Here is a 23185-nt window from a genome sequence, read left to right as displayed (position 1 = left end):
TCTTTTTTCTGTTTGCCGCTGTATTTGATGATCTGCTGTCAAAGTGGATTTTCTCCAACACTGTGACAGACAACCTTTTATGTTTACCTGTACACACACACACACACACACACACACACGCGTACATATACATACATACATACATACTTACAGACATACATACATGCATACGCATGCACACATACACGCGCGCGCGCGCGCGCACGCACACACACACACACACACACACACACACCAAATGATAAATTTATTCTTGAGGGTAAAATAGATAAGCTAACATCTTTTTCACGCCACACAAGGTAAAACTCAATCTGAGTATACGTGAAATGCAGCGCTAAACTTCAGTTGTGACAAGAAAATCTTCACACACACACACACACACACACACACACACACACACTACAGTTAAATCTTTTTATCTTTTTTTTTTCAACAGAGATAAAATAAATCTGCATGTCGCTGGCTGACTTTGGAAGTAATGTGGTTTTATTGCTTTCTTTAAGGGACCGACCCAATTTGTTGTGTGTTTTATTTTTGTAGCTTTCTTGGGCATAGAATGCAACAGAGGATTGTCAGCAGGAACAAAAACCAAGAAAACATGCACAGAGCGACTGGGAGAAAGAGATACAGAAAAGAAAGGCGGAGAAAGAGAGAGAGAGAGAAAGACAGATGGAAGAGACCTGCAGAAAAGCATCACCAGACAAACCGGGTTGCTGCAGAAACCCTAACCCAAAAGGACCACAAAGAAAGAACGGTTTTCTAGTTGCCTGCTGTCTACAGTTCAAATTCTTTGCTTTACATGCCTGGGAAAAACCACAACAACAGCAGCACAGGAAAGCACTAACAAGAACCACACAAGACATGCAAACTTGTACTCCACAGAGGACAGTGTCAGTGCATGTCAGCACTGGGTAAGGAAGGCTGACAGATATCGTCGCCATGTGTCTCGGGACTGGCTGTGCTGCATTTCGGCATTCCATGCTGCAGGAATTGTATTTCTCTTCTTGTCACAACGGATTTCTCCCTGGCTGCGGAGTGCAGTGGAATCAGTTTAATGTCCCGTCACACGTACTGGTGATGGTTGTTGACATCAGTTTAATGTCCGTCACACGTACTGGTGATGGTTGTAGACATCAGTTTAATGTCCCGTCACACGTACTGGTGATGTTTGTAGACGTCAGTTTAATGTCCGTCACACGTACTGGTGATGTTTGTAGACATCAGTTTAATGTCCGTCACACGTACTGGTGATGTTTGTTGACATCAGTTTAATGTCCGTCACACGTACTGGTGATGGTTGTTGACATCAGTTTATTGTCCCGTCACAGGTACTGGTGATGGTTGTTGACATCAGTTTAATGTCCGTCACACGTACTGGTGATGGTTGTAGACATCAGTTTATTGTCCCGTCACAGGTACTGGTGATGGTTGTAGACATCAGTTTAATGTCCGTCACACGTACTGGTGATGGTTGTTGACATCAGTTTATTGTCCCGTCACACGTACTGGTGATGTTTGTTGACATCAGTTTAATGTCCGTCACACGTACTGGTGATGGTTGTTGACATCAGTTTAATGTCCCGTCACACGTACTGGTGATGGTTGTAGACATCAGTTTAATGTCCGTCACACGTACTGGTGATGGTTGTAGACATCAGTTTAATGTCCCGTCACAGGTACTGGTGATGGTTGTAGACATCAGTTTAATGTCCCGTCACAAGTACTGGTGATGGTTGTAGACATCAGTTTAATGTCCCGTCACAGGTACTGGTGATGGTTGTAGACATCAGTTTAATGTCCGTCACACGTACTGGTGATGTTTGTTGACATCAGTTTAATGTCCGTCACAGATACTGGTGCTGGTTGTAGACGTCAGTTTAATGTCCGTCACAGATACTGGTGATGGTTGTAGACGTCAGTTTAATGTCCGTCACACGTACTGGTGATGTTTGTAGACGTCAGTTTAATGTCCGTCACACGTACTGGTGATGGTTGTAGACGTCAGTTTAATGTCCGTCACACGTACTGGTGATGTTTGTAGACGTCAGTTTAATGTCCGTCACACGTACTGGTGCTGGTTGTAGACATCAGTTTAATGTCCCGTCACAAGTACTGGTGATGGTTGTAGACATCAGTTTAATGTCCGTCACACGTACTGGTGCTGGTTGTAGACATCAGTTTAATGTCCCGTCACAAGTACTGGTGATGGTTGTAGACATCAGTTTAATGTCCGTCACACGTACTGGTGATGTTTGTTGACATCAGTTTAATGTCCGTCACACGTACTGGTGATGTTTGTAGACGTCAGTTTAATGTCCCGTCACACGTACTGGTGATGGTTGTAGACATCGGTTTAATGTCCCGTCACAGGTACTGGTGATGGTTGTAGACATCAGTTTAATGTCCGTCACACGTACTGGTGATGGTTGTTGACATCAGTTTATTGTCCCGTCACACGTACTGGTGATGGTTGTTGACATCAGTTTATTGTCCCGTCACACGTACTGGTGATGGTTGTTGGCATCAGTTTATTGTCCCGTCACAGATACTGGTGATGGTTGTAGACATTTTGTTCAGTATTGATTTTCACTTTGACTTATCGTTCAAAAGGTAGCAGAGGGCGGGGGGGGGGGGGGGGGTGATGGTGAGTCAGGGGAAACCAGGCAGAAGGACTTTGGAAGAGCAGAGTGTGTCGACAGTCTGAAGTTCTTTTCTCGGTCTGCAATAGCCGAGTGGTTAAAGCGTTGGACTAATCTGAGTGTCCCGGGTTGGCATCTCGGTCACGGCGCCTGGTGGGTGGAGGGTGGAGGTTTTTCCGATCTCCCAGGTCAACATGTGTGCACATCTGCTGGTGTGTGTCTCCTGTCTGTTGACGGCTGTCTCCCCACAGGTGTGTCTCCTGTCTGTTGACGGCTGTCTCCCCACAGGTGTGTCTCCTGTCTGTTGACGGCTGTCTCACCACAGGTGTGTCTCCTGTCTGTTGACGGCTGTCTCCCCACAGGTGTGTCTCCTGTCTGTTGACGGCTGTCTCCCCGCAGGTGTGTCTCCTGTCTGTTGACGGCTGTCTCCCCATAGGTGTGTCTCCTGTCTGTTGACGGCTGTCTCCCCATAGGTGTGTCTCCTGTCTGTTGACGGCTGTCTCCCCACAGGTGTGTCTCCTGTCTGTTGACGGCTGTCTCCCCACAGGTGTGTCTCCTGTCTGTTGACGGCTGTCTCACTACAGGTGTGTCTCCTGTCTGTTGACGGCTGTCTCACTACAGGTGTGTCTCCTGTCTGTTGACGGCTGTCTCCCCACAGGTGTGTCTCCTGTCTGTTGACGGCTGTCTCACCACAGGTCTACAGGTGTGTCTCCTGTCTGTTGACGGCTGTCTCACCACAGGTGTGTCTCCTGTCTGTTGACGGCTGTCTCACCACAGGTCTACAGGTGTGTCTCCTGTCTGTTGACGGCTGTCTCACCACAGGTGTGTCTCCTGTCTGTTGACGGCTGTCTCACTACAGGTCTACAGGTGTGTCTCCTGTCTGTTGACGGCTGTCTCACTACAGGTCTACAGGTGTGTCTCCTGTCTGTTGACGGCTGTCTCACTACAGGTCTACAGGTGTGTCTCCTGTCTGTTGACGGCTGTCTCACCACAGGTCTATAGGTGTGTCTCCTGTCTGTTGACGGCTGTCTCACTACAGGTCTACAGGTGTGTCTCCTGTCTGTTGACGGCTGTCTCACTACAGGTCTATAGGTGTGTCTCCTGTCTGTTGATGGCTGTCTCACCACAGGTCTACAGGTGTGTCTCCTGTCTGTTGATGGCTGTCTCACCACAGGTCTATAGGTGTGTCTCCTGTCTGTTGATGGCTGTCTCACCACAGGTCTATAGGTGTGTCTCCTGTCTGTTGACGGCTCTCACTACAGGTCTATAGGTGTGTCTCCTGTCTGTTGACGGCTGTCTCACTACAGGTCTACAGGTGTGTCTCCTGTCTGTTGACGGCTGTCTCACCACAGGTCTATAGGTGTGTCTCCTGTCTGTTGACGGCTCTCACTACAGGTCTATAGGTGTGTCTCCTGTCTGTTGACGGCTGTCTCACTACAGGTCTACAGGTGTGTCTCCTGTCTGTTGACGGCTGTCTCACTACAGGTCTATAGGTGTGTCTCCTGTCTGTTGACGGCTGTCTCCCCACAGGTCTATAGGTGTGTCTCCTGTCTGTTGACGGCTGTCTCACCACAGGTCTATAGGTGTGTCTCCCAATTCTCCAGCCATGAAGTATAGCGGGCTGCTATGTATGACTGGGAGTGAGGGCAGTGTTTGTTTGGACCAGTTTCTTTTGTACTTCGTCGCTTTGTTCTGTCACGATTTATGTGTGTGACATTGAGATGATCTTATGTTGTCGCCAGTGTGGAGAGAGGGGGGTGTTTGTCGCCACTGTGCAGCGCCACTTTTGTTCTGTCTGGTGGCGTGTTTTGTTCTGTTATTTAAGTGGATGGTGGGTGGGTGTTTGTGTGTGTCGCACGCCTACGTCTCTCTCTCTCTCTCTCTCTCTCTGTGTCACCACACGCACACACACACACACACACACACACCTCCCTCGTTCCCACCCGCCATCTCCCACCGCATCCCCCCCGTACAACCCCCCGCCCACCACCACCACCCATTGTCCACTCCACTTTCTACTAATTGAAACAAATTGGATGTTTGGACAAAAAAAGGCAGCAGCAGCAGCATTCCTTTGAGGCCATTGTTCCAGTATCAGTTGAAGAACGTGGAGAGAGAGGGGGGCGGTGGGGGGTAGAGTGATTTGATGTGAGGGTCTGTGCTGTGTGTGGAGTGTCCTCAGCACAGCTCCTTGACAGTGACATCACAGACCTGCTTCCTTTGTTCTCCTCATAAGTGGTCACATTCTCTGCAAACAGATACAACAACAAGTGAGTATTGGGGCGTTCTCTGCAAACAGATACAACAAGTTAGTATTGGACAATTCTCTGCAAACAGATACAACAAGTTAGCATTGGACAATTCTCTGCAAACAGATACAACAACAAGTGAGTATTGGGGCGTTCTCTGCAAACAGATACAACACATCAGTATAGGAGAGTTCTCTTCAAACAAATACAGCACGTCAGTATAGGAGAGTTCTCTTCAAACAAATACAGCACGTCAGTATAGGAGAGTTCTCTTCAAACAAATACATCACATCAGTATAGGAGAGTTCTCTGCAAACAAAAGCATATCACAGGTGAATATTGGAGGGTTGTTTTGAAGCAATAACAGCAGGTGAACATTGGAGGGTTGTTTTGAAGCAATAACAACAAACATTGGAGGGTTGTTTTGAAGCAATAACAACAGGAGAATATTGGAGGGTTGTTTTGAAGCAATAACAACAGGAGAATATTGGAGGGTTGTTTTGAAGCAATAACAACAAACATTGGAGGGTTGTTTTGAAGCAATAACAACAAACATTGGAGGGTTGTTTTGAAGCAATAACAACAGGTGAACATTGGAGGGTTGTTTTGAAGCAATAACAACAGGTGAATACTGGAGGATTGTTTTGAAGCAATAACAACAAGAGAATATTGGAGGGTTGTTTTGAAGCAATAACAACAGGAGAATATTGGAGGGTTGTTTTGAAGCAATAACAACAAACATTGGAGGGTTGTTTTGAAGCAATAACAACAAACATTGGAGGGTTGTTTTGAAGCAATAACAACAGGAGAATATTGGAGGGTTGTTTTGAAGCAATAACAACAGGTAAACATGGAGGGTTGTTTTGAAGCAATAACAACAGGTGAACATTGGAGGGTTGTTTTGAAGCAATAACAACAGGTGAACATTGGAGGGTTGTTTTGAAGCAATAACAACAAACATTGGAGGGTTGTTTTGAAGCAATAACAACAGATATTGGAGGGTTGTTTTGAAGCAATAACAACAAACATTGAAGGGTTGTTTTGAAGCAATAACAACAAACATTGGAGGGTTGTTTTGAAGCAATAACAACAAACATTGGAGGAATGTTTTGAAGCAATAACAACAAACATTGGAGGGTTGTTTTGAAGCAATAACAACAGGTGAACATTGGAGGGTTGTTTTGAAGCAATAACAACAGGTGAACATTGGAGGGTTGTTTTGAAGCAATAACAACAAACATTGGAGGGTTGTTTTGAAGCAATAACAACAAACATTGGAGGGTTGTTTTGAAGCAATAACAACAGGTGAACATTGGAGGGTTGTTTTGAAGCAATAACAACAAACATTGGAGGGTTGTTTTGAAGCAATAACAACAAATATTGGAGGGTTGTTTTGAAGCAATAACAACAGGTGAACATTGGAGGGTTGTTTTGAAGCAATAACAACAGGAGAACATTGGAGGGTTGTTTTGAAGCAATAACAACAAACATTGGAGGGTTGTTTTGAAGCAATAACAACAAACATTGGAGGGTTGTTTTGAAGCAATAACAACAGGTGAACATTGGAGGGTTGTTTTGAAGCAATAACAACAGGAGAACATTGGAGGGTTGTTTTGAAGCAATAACAACAAACATTGGAGGGTTGTTTTGAAGCAATAACAACAGATAAACATGGAGCGTTGTTTTGAAGCAATAACAACAAATATTGGAGGGTTGTTTTGAAGCAATAACAACAGGAGAACATTGGAGGGTTGTTTTGAAGCAATAACAACAGGTGAACATTGGAGGGTTGTTTTGAAGCAATAACAACAGGTGAACATTGGAGGGTTGTTTTGAAGCAATAACAACAGGTGAACATTGGAGGGTTGTTTTGAAGCAATAACAACAGGTGAACATTGGAGGGTTGTTTTGAAGCAATAACAACAAACATTGGAGGGTTGTTTTGAAGCAATAACAACAAACATTGGAGGGTTGTTTTGAAGCAATAACAACAGGTGAACATTGGAGGGTTGTTTTGAAGCAATAACAACAGATAAACATGGAGGGTTGTTTTGAAGCAATAACAACAGGTGAACATTGGAGGGTTGTTTTGAAGCAATAACAACAGGAGAATATTGGAGGGTTGTTTTGAAGCAATAACAACAAACATTGGAGGGTTGTTTTGAAGCAATAACAACAAACATTGGAGGGTTGTTTTGAAGCAATAACAACAAACATTGGAGGGTTGTTTTGAAGCAATAACAACAGGTGAACATTGGAGGGTTGTTTTGAAGCAATAACAACAAACATTGGAGGGTTGTTTTGAAGCAATAACAACAAACATTGGAGGGTTGTTTTGAAGCAATAACAACAGGTGAACATTGGAGGGTTGTTTTGAAGCAATAACAACAAACATTGGAGGGTTGTTTTGAAGCAATAACAACAAACATTGGAGGGTTGTTTTGAAGCAATAACAACAGATAAACATGGAGGGTTGTTTTGAAGCAATAACAACAGGTGAACATTGGAGGGTTGTTTTGAAGCAATAACAACAAACATTGGAGGGTTGGTTTGAAGCAATAACAACAGGTGAACATTGGAGGGTTGTTTTGAAGCAATAACAACAGGAGAATATTGGAGGGTTGTTTTGAAGCAATAACAACAAACATTGGAGGGTTGTTTTGAAGCAATAACAACAAACATTGGAGGGTTGTTTTGAAGCAATAACAACAGGTGAACATTGGAGGGTTGTTTTGAAGCAATAACAACAAACATTGGAGGGTTGTTTTGAAGCAATAACAACAAACATTGGAGGGTTGTTTTGAAGCAATAACAACAGGTGAACATTGGAGGGTTGTTTTGAAGCAATAACAACAGGTGAACATTGGAGGGTTGTTTTGAAGCAATAACAACAGGTGAACATTGGAGGGTTGTTTTGAAGCAATAACAACAGGTGAACATTGGAGGGTTGTTTTGAAGCAATAACAACAGGTGAACATTGGAGGGTTGTTTTGAAGCAATAACAACAGGTGAACATTGGATGGTTGTTTTGAAGCAATAACAACAGGAGAATATTGGAGGGTTGTTTTGAAGCAATAACAACAAACATTGGAGTGTTGTTTTGAAGCAATAACAACAGGTGAACATTGGAGGGTTGTTTTGAAGCAATAACAACAGGAGAATATTGGAGGGTTGTTTTGAAGCAATAACAACAGGAGAATATTGGAGGGTTGTTTTGAAGCAATAACAACAAACATTGGAGGGTTGGTTTGAAGCAATAACAACAGGTGAACATTGGAGGGTTGTTTTGAAGCAATAACAACAAACATTGGAGGGTTGGTTTGAAGCAATAACAACAGGTGAACATTGGAGGGTTGTTTTGAAGCGAAAACAACAGGTAAACATGGAGGGTTGTTTTGAAGCAATAACAACAAACATTGGAGGGTTGTTTTGAAGCAAAAACAACAGGTGAACATTGGAGGGTTGTTTTGAAGCAATAACAACAGGTGAACATTGGAGGGTTGTTTTGAAGCAATAACAACAGGAGAACATTGGAGGGTTGTTTTGAAGCAATAACAACAAACATTGGAGGGTTGTTTTGAAGCAATAACAACAGGGAAATATTGGAGGGTTGTTTTGAAGCAATAACAACAGGTGAACATTGGAGGGTTGTTTTGAAGCAATAACAACAAACATTGGAGGGTTGTTTTGAAGCAATAACAACAGGTGAACATTGGAGGGTTGTTTTGAAGCAATAACAACAAACATTGGAGGGTTGTTTTGAAGCAATAACAACAAACATTGGAGGGTTGTTTTGAAGCAATAACAACAGGTGAACATTGGAGGGTTGTTTTGAAGCAATAACAACAAACATTGGAGGGTTGTTTTGAAGCAATAACAACAAACATTGGAGGGTTGTTTTGAAGCAATAACAACAAACATTGGAGGGTTGTTTTGAAGCAATAACAACAGGGAAATATTGGAGGGTTGTTTTGAAGCAATAACAACAAACATTGGAGGGTTGTTTTGAAGCAATAACAACAAACATTGGAGGGTTGTTTTGAAGCAATAACAACAGGTGAACATTGGAGGGTTGTTTTGAAGCAATAACAACAGGTGAACATTGGAGGGTTGTTTTGAAGCAATAACAACAAACATTGGAGGGTTGTTTTGAAGCAATAACAACAGGTAAACATGGAGGGTTGTTTTGAAGCAAAAACAAACAGTTGAAGGTGTTTGTTAGCAGGAATATTTGTGTGGATGGGGTAGGGTGACATCAAAAGAAATGTTATATTTTGGATGTTTTTTCCCCATCATTTAGCCTGAAAGCAAATTAGTGGCTTTTGTTTTTGTTTGTTTGGGGTTTTTTTCGCATTTGGTTTGGTTGGTTTGTTTTGTTGGTTTTTCTATGATTAAATTGTGGGTCAGTTGTTTTTTTGTTTTGTTTGTTTGTTTGTTTTTGTTTTATTTTTGTTTGTTTTTTTTTTTGTTGTTGTTGTTGGTGGTTTTGTTCGGTTTTTTTTTTTTGTGTTTTTTTCTGTGATTGTTTATTTTGTTTGGTTTTTTTAGGGGGCGGGGGCTGCCATGGCTAAATGTCAAATAATTTGTGTAGCTGGGTGGGTGGTTGCTTTTTGTCTTCTTTCAAAAGAGAATTCCTGGCTGTTCATTTCTTTTTCGCGGGATTTTATTTTCGCCTCACTTATCAGCAAGTTCTTTTTTTGTACTTTTGCTTACTTTGTTTTAGGCATAAGTTTACAAGCAAATTAGTATTTGTTATGTGTGCGTGTTTGATGTTGTTGTTTCTTTTTGTTATGTGTGTTTGTTGTTGTTTCTTTTTGTTATGTGTGTGTTGTTGTTTCTATTTGTTATGTGTGTGTTGTTGTTTCTATTTGTTATGTGTGTGTTGTTGTTTCTATTTGTTATGTGTGTGTTGTTGTTTCTATTTGTTATGTGTGTGTTGTTGTTTCTTTTTGTTATGTGTGTTTGTTGTTGTTTCTATTTGTTATGTGTGTTTGTTGTTGTTGTTTCTTTTCTCGTCACTGGGACGTACGTTGCTGTGTGTTTGGCTGTTGTGCACTGTGGTTTATTTGCTGTCTGGAAAAGTGTGTAGTGTCAGTTTTCTTTTCTTTTTTTTTCTTTTCTTTTTTTTAATAATTTCATCAAAGCATCCTTTTTTTTTGCTGGTTTGTTCGGTTTGGGTTTTCTTTTTCTTTCGGTTAAATGTAATGACTTCGTTTCACTAATTGTTTCGGCTTGCTTGTGAGTGTTGAAACGCTTGCTTGTGAGTGTTGAAACGTTTGCTTGTGAGTGTTGAAACGTTTGCTTGTGAGTGTTGAAACGAAACGTTTGTTTGTGAGTGTTGAAATGAAACGTTTGTTTGTGAGTGTTGAAACGAAACGCTTGCTTGTGAGTGTTGAAACGTTTGCTTGTGAGTGTTGAAACGAAACTTTTGTAAGTGTTGAAACGAAACGCTTGCTTGTGAGTGTTGAAACGTTTGCTTGTGAGTGTTGAAACGAAACGTTTGTTTGTGAGTGTTGAAACGAAACGTTTGTTTGTGAGTGTTGAAACGAAACGCTTGTTTGTGAGTGTTGAAACGCTTGTTTGTGAGTGTTGAAACGAAACGCTTGTTTGTGAGTGAAACGCTTGTTTGTGAGTGAAACGCTTGTTTGTGAGTGTTGAAACGTTTGTTTGTTTGTTCGTTTGTTTTTTGTTATTGTTGTTTTTTGTTTTGTTTTGTTTTTTGTTGTTTTTATTTCCTGTTGTTTTTTGTTTGCGTTTGCTTTTGTTGTTGGTGGTGGTTTGCTTTTGTTCGGACATGGGAAAGGCTGACATACCTGGCTGTTTATTGTCTGTCAATTTGAATTAGTACCAAACAAATAAAACTTTAACTATTTCTTTTTGTTAAGCTTCGTCGCTACTGATCATTCGAACTACCGCACACAATCCGTGAACTGAACGCCATAAAGAATGACTGGTTGCTGCACTGGAGACACTGGTCAAGGCTTTTTAGGATTGACACCATCACCACCACCACCACCACCACCACCTCACACATACCACCTCCTGTCTGATCACCTCCACCCCATCCTCCACAGCCTGCCCCCCACCTCCCTCTTACCACCACCCCCGCCCCCTCACCCCGCCCTACTAACACTCACAGAAACAAATGCACGAAAACACTTGTGCGGGATACCGAACCATCTCTTTCTTTCTCCTGCTGTAAGTTTCATTTGTCTCGTATTTATCTTGTCACCGTGAAACTCTCATCTCTTCAAATACGTACGTAGCCGAAAGTCTTTTGGGTGAAGTAATGTTTGCACGTGGGCCATCAGACGTGAAGGCACGCGCCCTTGTTTCACACACTCCAAACTATACCACACAACATGCACGTGTGAGAGAAACATCCGCACGCCACACACACACACACACACACACACACACACACACACACACACACACACACACACACACACACACACACACACACACACACACACACACGCACACACACACACACGCACTCACACACACACACTCACACACACACACACACACACACACACACACACACACACACACACACACGCACACACACACACACACACACACACACACACACACACACACACACACACACACACACACACATGTAACAGCAGGGACAATTTCACTCCAGTTTCAGCCTCACGGAGGTGTGAAAGCGTGCGGGCTTTCCCATAGAAGCTGCACCATAGCTGTGTGAATAGAAAAAAAAGGTAATGAAACAGAAAGCAGTTCAATGAAGGGGAGACTTAAGGAAGCCTTTCAACACTTTTCACTTGGACAAAGACAAAGCATGGTCTTGCAGAAATTTAAAAAAAAAAGTTCTGTGCAAAGTGAATTTGTCTTTTTTGTGACCATGCACTTAAACAGCTTCTCTGTCTTTGTCATTGACATCTGTGTCTCTGTCTCTGTCTGTATGTCTGTCTGTCTCTCTCTCTCTCTCTGTCTGTATCTCTCTCTAGCTGGCTGGCTGTCTGGCTGGCTGGCTGTCTGTCTTTCTCTGTCTCTCTCCCTCTCTCTCCCCCTTCTCTCTCCCTTTCTCTCTCTCCCCCTCCCCCCCTCCTCTCTCTCTCTCCCTCTCTCTCGCCTATGTTTCTCTATTAGATGATGATAATATGGATACTTATATAGCGCATATCCTTGGTCAGAGACCAAGCTCTAAGCGCTTTACAAACACGGAGTCATTTACACAACAGGCTGCCTACCTGGGTAGATCCGACTGACGGCTACCATTGGGCGCTCATCATTCGTTTCTGTGTCATTCAGTCAGGTTCCACTCACGCGCACGCGCACGCACACACACACACACACACACACACACACACACACACATACATACATAGCATTTTACTTGTATGACTTTTTTATAGTTACCCCATGTAGGCAGCTGTACTCCATTTTCGGAGGTGTGCATGATGCACGTGTTCTTGTTTTCATAAACCACCGAACGCCAACATGGATTACATGATCTTTTATATGTGTATTTGATCTTCTGCGTGCGTATATACACGAAGGGGGTTCAGGCACTAGCAGGTCTGTACTTATGTTGACCTGGGAGATGGGGAAAACTGTCCACCTTTAACCCACTTGGTTCGGCGGGGATGTTGACTTGGGAGATGGGAAAAATGTCCACCTTTAACCCACTTGGTTCGGCGGGGATGTTGACCTGGGAGATGGGGAAAACTGTCCACCTTTAACCCACTTGGTTCGGCGGGGATGTTGACCTGGGAGATGGGGAAAACTGTCCACCTTTAACCCACTTGGTTCGGCGGGGATGGAACTCTGGCAGCGCAGGGAGCATCCAGCGCTGTGACCACTGACCACCACAGCCATCAGTGTGCAGCTACACAAAGGCAGATGTTATGAATTTGTTGTTAACTCTTTCCATGCCGCTTTTCCTCTGGTTCCCATACACTGGGCGGGAGCGGAGAGGACGACGCACAGCATGCAGTGCGGTCTGGTCCCCTCCCAGTCACTCGCTGCAATCAGAATTTGCCCGGCCCCCGCATCACCCACTGCTACTCTCGCTGGGAGCGCCTGGAAACGAAATCAACAGCTACGAGGCAGCCTCAAAACGCTACTCATACTACACTCCGTCGCAGACCTCCTCACAACACTCTACCCCAAATCGACTCCTCCGAACCTTCCACCCATACACCAACAGACCCACGAAGCCAGAGTCCACGCACCAAATTAACAAACCCTACGACACCCCTCGAAACCACGCCTCCTCCGCAGCCGCTCCGACCGCACGCACACGGACTCCTCACACCCCCTCGCTCATCGGCCTCACAAATCTCTCAGTAACCGCGTCCCTGCCTTCCCACCCCTCCTCCTCCTCTTCTCTCTCTCCCCGCCCTTCCCCCTTCCCACCCCTCCTCCTCCCTCTCCCTCTCTCTCCCTTCCCCCTTCCCACCCCTCCTCCTCTCTCTCCCTCTCTCTCCCTTCCCTTCCCCCTTCCCACCCCTCCTCCTCCCTCTCCCTCTCTCTCCCTCCCCCTTCCCCTCCCTCCCTCCTCTCTCTCCCTCCTCTCTCCCTCCCTTCCCCCTTCCCACCCCTCCTCCTCTCTTCTCCCTCTCTCTCCCTCCCTTCCCCCTTCCCACCCCTCCTCCTCCCTCTTCTCTCTCTCCCCTCCCTTCCCCCTTCCCACCCCTCCTCCTCTCTCCCTCTCTCTCCTCCCTTCCCCCTTCCCACCCTCCTCCTCCCTCTCCTCTCTCGCCTCTCCCTTCCCCCTTCCCACCCCTCCTCTCTCTCTCTCCCGTCTCGCTCCCCTCCCTTCCCCCTTCCCACCCCTCCTCCTCTCTCTCCCTCTCTCTCCCCTCCCTTCCCCTTCCCACCCCTCCCACCTCCCTCTTCCTCTCTCTCCCCTCCCTTCCCCCATCCCGCCCCTCCTCCTCCCTCTTCCTCCCTCTTCTCTCTCTCCCCTCCCTTCCCCCTTCCCACCCCTCCTCCTCTCTCTCCCCTCCCTTCCCCCTTCCCACCCCTCCTCCTCTCTCCCCTCCTTCCCCCATCCCACCCCTCCTCCTCCCTCTTCCTCCCTCTTCCTCTCTCTCTCCCTTCTCCCTCCCTCTTCCTCTCTCTCCCCTCCCTTCCCCCATCCCACCCCTCCTCCTCCCTCTTCCTCCCTCTTCCTCTCTCTCTCCCTTCTTCCTCCCTCTTCCTCTCTCTCTCCCTCCCTTCCCCCCCCCAATCCCACCCCTCCTCCTCTCTCTCCCCTCCCTTCCCCCTTCCCACCCCTCCTCCTCCCTCTTCCCACCCCTCCTCCTCTCTCTCCCCTCCCTTCCGCCATCCCACCCCTCCTCCTCCCTCTTCCTCCCTCTTCCTCTCTCTCCCCTCCCTTCCCCCATCCCACCCCTCCTCCTCCCTCTTCCTCTCTCTCCCCTCCCTTCCCCCTTCCCACCCCTCCTCCTCCCTCTTCCTCTCTCTCCCCTCCCTTCCCCCTTCCCACCCCTCCTCCTCCTCTCTCTCTCCCCTCCCTTCCCCCATCCCACCCCTCCTCCTCCCTCTTCCTCTCTCTCCCCTCCCTTCCCCCATCCCACCCGCTCCTCCTCTCTCTCCCCTCCCTTCCCCCATCCCACCCCTCCTCCTCCCTCTTCCTCTCTCTCCCCTCCCTTCCCCCTTCCCACCCCTCCTCCTCTCTCTCCCCTCCCTTCCGCCATCCCACCCCTCCTCCTCCCTCTTCCTCCCTCTTCCTCTCTCTCTCCCTTCTCCCTCCCTCTTCCTCCCTCTTCCTCTCTCTCCCTTCCCTTCCCCCTTGCCCCCTCTCCCTCCCCCTTCTCTGCATGTCAGCCAGTCTCCATCATGGACCAAAGTGAATTCCAGGCTGTTATTTTCCCATAGTGCAGGACGCGGCCAGCAAAAGGACTGAGACAGATGGAGGAAATTGTGTCGCTTCTAAATTCGATTTGGCAGTTGGCGTTATGGGTGGAGGGGAAAACAATCCCTTGAGAGAGAGAGAAGTATGAGTTTTAAAGCACACTTTGCCCGAGGCCATGGGGAACATTAACACTGCATTGGCCGACTGGCTAGTGAGAGGGACTTGTATCCAATTAGTGTGTGTGTGTGTGTGAGTGCATGAACAAGCTCGTGCACGCGCGTGTGTGTGTGTTCGTGTGTATGTGTGTGTGTGTTCGTGTTTGTGCGCACGCGTTTGTGTGTGGGTGGGGATGGGTGTGATGTTGGAAATCTCTGCCGCATGCACATGCCTCATATGGAGGAGTAGCTTCCGTCATGACTCACTGTGCGTGTGCAGTGTTTGTGCTACATGGCTTCAGTCCTGGTTTGTCTCCCCCTTCTTCTTCTTCTTCTCAACGTTGCCAGGGAAACAGTGAATACTTTTTTTCTGTCTTAACGGTACGCACACACCAAAGTTATTTCCTTTTTCTCGTCCAGTCTTGAAAGGACATCACTGTACAGAACGAAGGAGCAACAAAACACCCGGTGTGCATGTACTGACGTGTGATGACAGACACGTGTGGAATTGATAAAGCGGTGTTGTGATGGCACCGTGGCAGAATTGATGAGGGAAGGTCCAGTGTTGACCAGTGGTCAGGGGTCTAGGCCCCGTTCAGGTGTTGGATCATTGGGAGAGACACCCGTTCAGGCATGGTGTTGGTGGATCATTGGGAGAGACACCCGTTCAGGCATGGTGTTGGTGGATCATTGGGAGAGACACCCGTTCAGGCATGGTGTTGGTGGATCATTGGGAGAGACACCCGTTCAGGCATGGTGTTGGATCATTGGGAGAGACACCCGTTCAGGCATAGTGTTGGTGGATCATTGGGAGAGACACCCGTTCAGGCATGGTGTTGGATCATTGGGAGAGACACCCGTTCAGGCATGGTGTTGGTGGATCACTGGGAGAGACACCCGTTCAGGCATGGTGTTGGTGGATCACTGGGAGAGACACCCGTTCAGGCATGGTGTTGGTGGATCATTGGGAGAGACACCCGTTCAGGCATGGTGTTGGATCATTGGGAGAGACACCCGTTCAGGCATGGTGTTGGTGGATCACTGGGAGAGACACCCGTTCAGGCATGGTGTTGGTGGATCATTGGGAGAGACACCCGTTCAGGCATGGTGTTGGATCATTGGGAGAGACACCCGTTCAGGCATAGTGTGGTGGATCATTGAGAGAGACACCCGTTCAGGCATAGTGTTGGATCACTGGGAGAGACACCCGTTCAGGCATGGTGTTGTGGATCATTGAGAGAGACACCCGTTCAGGCATGGTGTTGGTGGATCATTGGGAGAGACACCCGTTCAGGCATGGTGTTGGATCACTGGGAGAGACACCCGTTCAGGCATGGTGTTGGTGGATCATTGGGAGAGACACCCGTTCAGGCATAGTGTTGGTGGATCATTGGGAGAGACACCCGTTCAGGCATGGTGTTGGATCATTGGGAGAGACACCCGTTCAGGCATGGTGTTGGATCATTGGGAGAGACACCCGTTCAGGCATGGTGTTGGATCATTGGGAGAGACACCCGTTCAGGCATAGTGTTGGTGGATCATTGGGAGAGACACCCGTTCAGGCATGGTGTTGGATCACTGGGAGAGACACCCGTTCAGGCATGGTGTTGGTGGATCATTGGGAGAGACACCCGTTCAGGCATGGTGTTGGTGGATCACTGGGAGAGACACCCGTTCAGGCATGGTGTTGGATCACTGGGAGAGACACCCGTTCAGGCATGGTGTTGGATCACTGGGAGAGACACCCGTTCAGGCATGGTGTTGGTGGATCATTGGGAGAGACACCCGTTCAGGCATGGTGTTGGATCATTGGGAGAGACACCCGTTCAGGCATGGTGTTGGATCACTGGGAGAGACACCCTGGTGTGACCGGCTATCTGACTTCAGTCAGGGAAGGTTAAAACGGCGGAAGGAGAGGACTGGGCCCCACCTTCCTACACAGAGCCCTGGACACAGTGGTGATGAGTTCACCGCCCCAGTGGGTCTTTTAACCCTTTTTATTGTAATGAATTGTGTTGTGTGTTAATGGTTCAACAGGCGGCGGAGTACACTACAGTACAATACAGTACAATGCAATACAATAAAGTACAATATAATACAGTACAATAATTATCTTCCTGTGTAGATAACGGAGTACAATACAGTACAATACAATAAAATACATACAATACAATAATGATGTTCCTGTCCAGGTGTCGGAGTACAATACAGTACGATACGATACAATACAGTACGATGCAATGCAATACAACACAAAGAGATGTTGGTGTCCAGGTGTCGGAGTACAATACAGTACAATACGATACAATACAATACAATACAACACAGAGATGTTGGTGTCCAGGTGTCGGAGTACAATACAGTACAATACGATACGATACAATACAATACAACACAGAGATGTTGGTGTCCAGGTGTCGGAGTACTCTGAGGTGGGCAAGGTGGTGGCCTATGTGTCCGTGGCGGACCCTGACTCCGGGGAGAACGGGGTGACGGTGTGCCACCTCAACACCAAGGACTTTGAGCTTCAGCCTCTCAGCAGTCAGGGCCAGTACAAGGTGGGTGGAGAGGGGTGGGGAGGGAGGACGGTGTGCACCTCAACACCAAGGACGTGGAGCGGTAGTGATGATAATAATAATGATGATGATAATAATAATGATAATAATAATAATGATAAACTTGAGCAGTTTCACCAGAGATGCATACGAAAGATCCTGGGCATAAAGTGGCAAGACAGGGTCTCCAACCTCCAGGTCCTAGAGAAGAGCAGCTTGCCCAGCATCGAAAGCCTGCTGATCCAGTGCCAGCTACGCTGGACAGGACACGTTGTCCACATGACAGACAGCAGGATCCCGAAGATGCTTTTGTATGGCCAGCGGAAGGAAGGCCACCGCGAACTTGGAAGACCCTGCAAGCGCTTCAAGGACACCTTGGAGACAAACCTCGAAGCCTGCGACATAGACATCGCTTCCTGGGAAACTGATGCTCTTGACCGCTTTCGCTGGAGGATGTTGTGCTCTAGTGGCATAAAGACATTTGAAAACGAGAGAACGCTGGCCATTAAGGAGAAGCGTGAGCGAAGGAAGCAGGGCTCAACTTGTGGGGACATTTTCCCTTGCAACACCTGTGGGAAGTGCTAAGCATCCAGAATCGGCCTCTTCTCCCATATGAGGACACACACCGACAGATAAGCCTGCCTGCCTACTCATCCGTCGGTCCGACGGGAGACTCCATCAGTCATCATCATCATCATCATCATCATCATCACAATATTTGCTGTTTTATAGCGCTTAGATCCCTTCCTTCTATTAAGGAAGGGTGAATACCGTAGTCGCACCTTCTCGCCACGTTAATGTGGGTGTTTCCTCAGGGGGACACGGTGCAGGTTGTTTCAACCGACGCGGCACGGGAGCGAGCAACTGGCGCTATATCAAAACTAGATCTCGGCCTCTCCAATCAAGGAAAGCCGCAGCTAGACCAGTCTAGCATGGAGAGGGATGGGCTCCGCCATGCTTTTCTGCCCAAGACTCACCGCATGAATGACGACCACTACTCAACCCATACCGGCTCGGTCGTCACCCGGGTCAACAAGGACCGCGCCTTCCATTGCAAACCAGGGTGGAGGTGACAAATGTGCTACTGGTGGACCACACAACAACAAGCTCCGGGCCAGGAACAACATCTCTATTGGCACGTGGAATGTCAGAACACTAAGGACGCCAGGAAAATTGGAAGAACTGACACATGCAATGAACAAATATCGCTGGCACATCCTAGGACTCTGTGAAACACGATGGAAAAACATCGGTGAAATACCCACACTTGAAGGCCACAGACTATTTTACAGTGGTAGAGAGGACAAACACGAACATGGAGTAGGGTTCCTGATCCACAAAGACATTGTTAACACTGTCATGGGCTGCCGACCAATATCCAGCAGGCTCACTACCATCCGCCTGAGGGCATCCCCATTCAACATCACCATCATACAAGCATATGCTCCAACATCTGATCACAGCGATGATGAAGTTGAGGAGTTCTACGAACAACTACAAGAAACCCTTGATCAGACACCAAAGAAAGACATCATAGTAGTACAAGGTGACTGGAACGCCAAGATCGGAGAAGACTCCTACAACACCTGGAAGGGCACATGTGGACGATATGGTAACAACGCTACAAATGAAAGAGGCTTGAGACTCCTGGAATTTGCCTGCTTCAACAACCTGAAGATAACAAACACATTTGGACCACACAAAGCATCCAGAAGATGGACATGGCACAGCCCTGGAGGAGATCACCACAACCAAATAGACTACATCATGGTAAAGAAGCGTTTCCAGTCTAGCGTGAACATTGCCAAGACAAGAAGTTTCCCAGGAGCTGACATTGCAAGTGACCACGACTTGGTAATGATGACCTTCAAACTCCAACTGAAGAAAACAAGGAAACAAAGCTTCTCAAGACTGAAGTTCGACCTGGAAAAATTGAAAGATCCTGAAGTACAAGAGGCATTCCAAGCCATGATTGGTGGGAAATTCGCGCCACTCATCACTCTCGATGCAGATGACGCCGACCTGGATACACTCGTAAGTGACTTCAACGCAGCTGTAACTGAAACAGCCCAAACAACTCTTGGAAAACAACGCATCAAAAAGAAGCCCTGGGTCACGGACGACATCCTACAGCTGTGTGACAAACGTAGAGACCTGAAAAAGAAAAAGAATGAAGAAGAAGGGGCAAAACAGTACAAAGCAGTTAACACCGAAATCAAGAGAAGCATGAAGAAGGCAAGGGAGAATTGGATTGAAGGAAAATGCCAGGACATAGAGGAAAACCTGACAAGAAACAACAGCAAGAAAGCCTACCAAGTTGTGAAAGAACTTACCAACACAAGGCAAGGTAGAACTATGTCCAACATCCAGACCAAGGATGGAAAATGTCTAACAGAAGAACAAGACATCCTAAAGCGATGGACAGAATACTGCTCAGAGCTATACAACATACAGACCATAGGTGATCCAGCAATACTGAATGTTCCACCAGCCACTGATAACAGTAATCACCCCATACTCCGTGAAGAAATAGAGGCAGCAATAGCATCGCTGAAAAAAGGGAAATCGGCAGGAGTGGACAACATCCCATCAGAACTGGTCCAAGCAGGGGGTGAAGTTATGATAGTTGTGCTAATGAAAATCTGCAACAAGATCTGGCAAACAGGGGAATGGCCCACACCGTGGACACAATCACTGATCATCACCCTCCCCAAAAAGGGCAATCTCCAGCAGTGTCAAAACTACCGCACCATCAGCCTGATTAGTCATCCCAGCAAAGTCATGTTGAAGATCCTGCTTAACAGACTGAAACCACAAGCAGAAAACATCATTGCTGAAGAACAGGCAGGTTTCAGACCAGGAAGGAGCACAACTGAACAAATCTTCAACTTGAGGTTGCTATGTGAGAGGTACCATCAACACCAACAAGACCTCTACCACGTCTTCATTGATTTTAAGAAGGCATTTGACAGGGTCTGGCATGCCGCTTTGTGGGCTACCATGAATCTGTACGACATCAACGCCAACCTGATCAGACTGATACAGCACCTCTATGACAAAGCCACCAGCACCGTCTACCTCAACAATAGCATCGGGGACTGGTTCAGAACCACAGTCGGAGTGAGACAAGGCTGTCTACTCTCCCCAACACTCTTCAACATCTTCTTAGAAAGAATAATGACTGACGCACTGGAAGAGCATGTAGGAACAGTCAGCATAGGCGGCAGAACAATCACAAACCTACGTTTTGCCGACGACATTGATGGACTGGCTGGAAAAGAAGAAGAACTGGCAAGCCTGGTCAAACATCTAGACAAAGCCTCCACATCGTATGGAATGCAAATCAGTGCGGAGAAAACCAAACTGATGACTAACAACACCAACGGCATCAGCATTGACATCAAAGTCAACGACGAAAAGCTTAAAACAGTCCACAGCTTCAAATATCTGGGAGCAATCGTGTCAGATGAAGGATCTAAACCAGAAGTACTCTCGAGAATTGCCCAAACAACAATGGCACTCAACAAGCTGAACACCATCTGGAACAACAAAAACATCGCTCTCAGCTCAAAAATCAGACTGATGCGTTCCCTGGTTATATCAATATTGCTCTACGCCTGCGAGACTTGGACCCTGACTGCAGACATCGAGAGAAGAATCCAAGCTGTCGAGATGAGATGCTTTCGTAGACTACTTGGCATCTCCTACAGAGACCACATCACTAACACGGAAGTGAAGAACAGAATCAAGCAAAGTATTGGACCCTACGAAGACCTTCTGTCCATAGTGAAAAAACGCAAACTTAGGTGGTATGGACACATCTCCCGATCATCTGGTCTTGCCAAAACGTTCCTGCAAGGCACCGTACAAGGAGGCAGAAGGAGAGGACGGCAGAAGAAGAGATGGGAAGACAACATCCGGGGGTGGACAGGCTTGACGCTCGGTGACGCCCTGAGGAAATCAGAAAACCGTGAAGAGTGGAGAGGGGTGGTGGCCAGGTCAGCAGCGGTGCCCCAACGGTCTGAACCCAGACTACGGGAGAGGTGAAGGTGAAGGTGAAGGTGTTTACACACCATTCACACGCATGCATAGCTAGAAATAAAACTAAAAACTAGAAAAGGTTACACAGTCATTTGAACTACATTGAAATGTCACGAAGGTTCCAGAATGTTTAAGACTCCCATCTGTCCGTTAGAGTGTGGGTTCGAACCCTGCTGTCGCCCTTTCTCCCAAGTTTGACTGGAAGATCCAAGTGAGCATCCAGCCATTCGGATAAGACGATGAACCGAGGTCCCGTGTGCAGCACGCACTAGAGACAAAAGAACAGAACCCATGTCAGCGAGTGTTGTCTTCTGGCAACATTCTATAGAGGGAATCCACTGTGACGTGTGAACAAAATTAGTGTGTGTCTGCACTCAGGGCCTGACTATCGCGTTGGGTTCTGCTGCTGGTCAGGCATCTGCCTAGCAGGTGCCGTGTATGGGTTTGTCCGAACGCAGTGACGCCTCCTTGAGGAAGTGAAAATGTGACGAGCACTGACAGAGACACGGACGATGACAGGTTCCTTGGTTCCAGGGAGGTGTCAGGAGAAGGTCGCGTGGCGACAGGCCGTGTGGGGGCTGTGGCTGGGTCTCTGGGAGGTGTCAGGAGAAGGTCGCATGGCGACAGGCCGTGTGGGGGTGTGGCTGGGTCTCTGGGAGGTGTCAGGAGAAGGTCGCATGGCGACAGGCCGTGTGGGGCTGTGGCTGGGTCTCTGTTCCATGATTCTAATTGACCTCTGAAACATCACTCTGGCTTCCCTGTGACTGCCTGCAAGAAGCCACGGGTAATGAGCCCTGAAATGGAACCCTGGCGGTCGGCTGCACAAAAAGCAAGATGATTTGATTTGAGGGGAAGGGTGCGGGGGGTGATGAATGCGAGGGGGCGGGGGGGGGGCAGTTATGGGGATGGGAGAGGTGGGGGGGTGAGGGTGGAGGTGAGTAAGAGACGGGGAAGGGATCGGGTGGTGTGTGTCTCAGTGGGGTTTCGGGCTTGTGTGGGCGGACTCTGTCAGTTCGTGTGTCTATGTGCATGAGAAAGTGTGTATGTGTCCGTGTGTGTGTGTGAGTGCGTGCTTATGTATATGTATTTGTGTGTCTGTGCGTGGGCTATATGCATGTATGTATGTGCGTAACCGCTTAAGACAAATAATTCCTATATTTCTTTTTTTTTTGTAATTCAAACATCAAACCAACCCATCCCATTTTCACTATTAACTCTTCGACATTGTGTGTTGTGTGTGTGTGTGTGTGTTGTGTGCGTGTGGCCGTCAGGTGATCCTGGTGACCAACCTGGACAGAGAAAGGATCGCCAGATACCACATCGCTGTCACCTGCACGGACTTCGGCTTTCCTCCCCTGGAGAACTCCAAGCGTTTCCAGGTAACCATCCCCCCCCCCTCACACCCCCTGTAACCATTTCTTTCCAGGTTACCATCCCCCCTCACACCCCCTGTAACCATTTCTTTCCAGGTAACCATCCCCCCCCCTCACACCCCCTGTAACCATTTCTTTCCAGGTTACCATCCCCCCTCACACCCCCTGTAACCATTTCTTTCCAGGTAAAATCTCAGACCGAGCAGGTAGGGTGAAGGAGAAAATGTCAGACCTAGCAGGTAGGGTGAAGTAGAAAATGTCAGACCTAGCAGGTAGGGTGAAGTAGAAAATGTCAGACCTAGCAGGTAGGGTGAAGTAGAAAATGTCAGACCTAG

The 23185-nt window shown here is 47.3% G+C and overlaps 1 protein-coding gene across 2 annotated transcripts in view; it reads left to right on the top strand.

Annotated features, from left to right (window-relative positions):
• LOC143298873 (protocadherin-1-like) overlaps positions 1–23185 on the top strand; it is a 118439-nt gene that overhangs the window by 68061 nt on the left and 27193 nt on the right. For both annotated transcript variants that reach the window (XM_076611877.1, XM_076611875.1), the window contains 2 exons: positions 17296–17439; positions 22749–22856. In XM_076611877.1, the coding sequence (XP_076467992.1) occupies positions 17296–17439; positions 22749–22856 (252 nt within the window). The remainder of the gene's footprint in view (positions 1–17295; positions 17440–22748; positions 22857–23185) is intronic.

This window comes from Babylonia areolata, chromosome 24, assembly GCF_041734735.1.
Source record: "Babylonia areolata isolate BAREFJ2019XMU chromosome 24, ASM4173473v1, whole genome shotgun sequence".
NCBI lineage: Eukaryota > Metazoa > Mollusca > Gastropoda > Neogastropoda > Buccinidae > Babylonia > Babylonia areolata.
The sequence above is the reverse complement of the archived record's forward strand: the minus strand, read 5'-3'. Positions and strand labels throughout refer to the sequence as shown.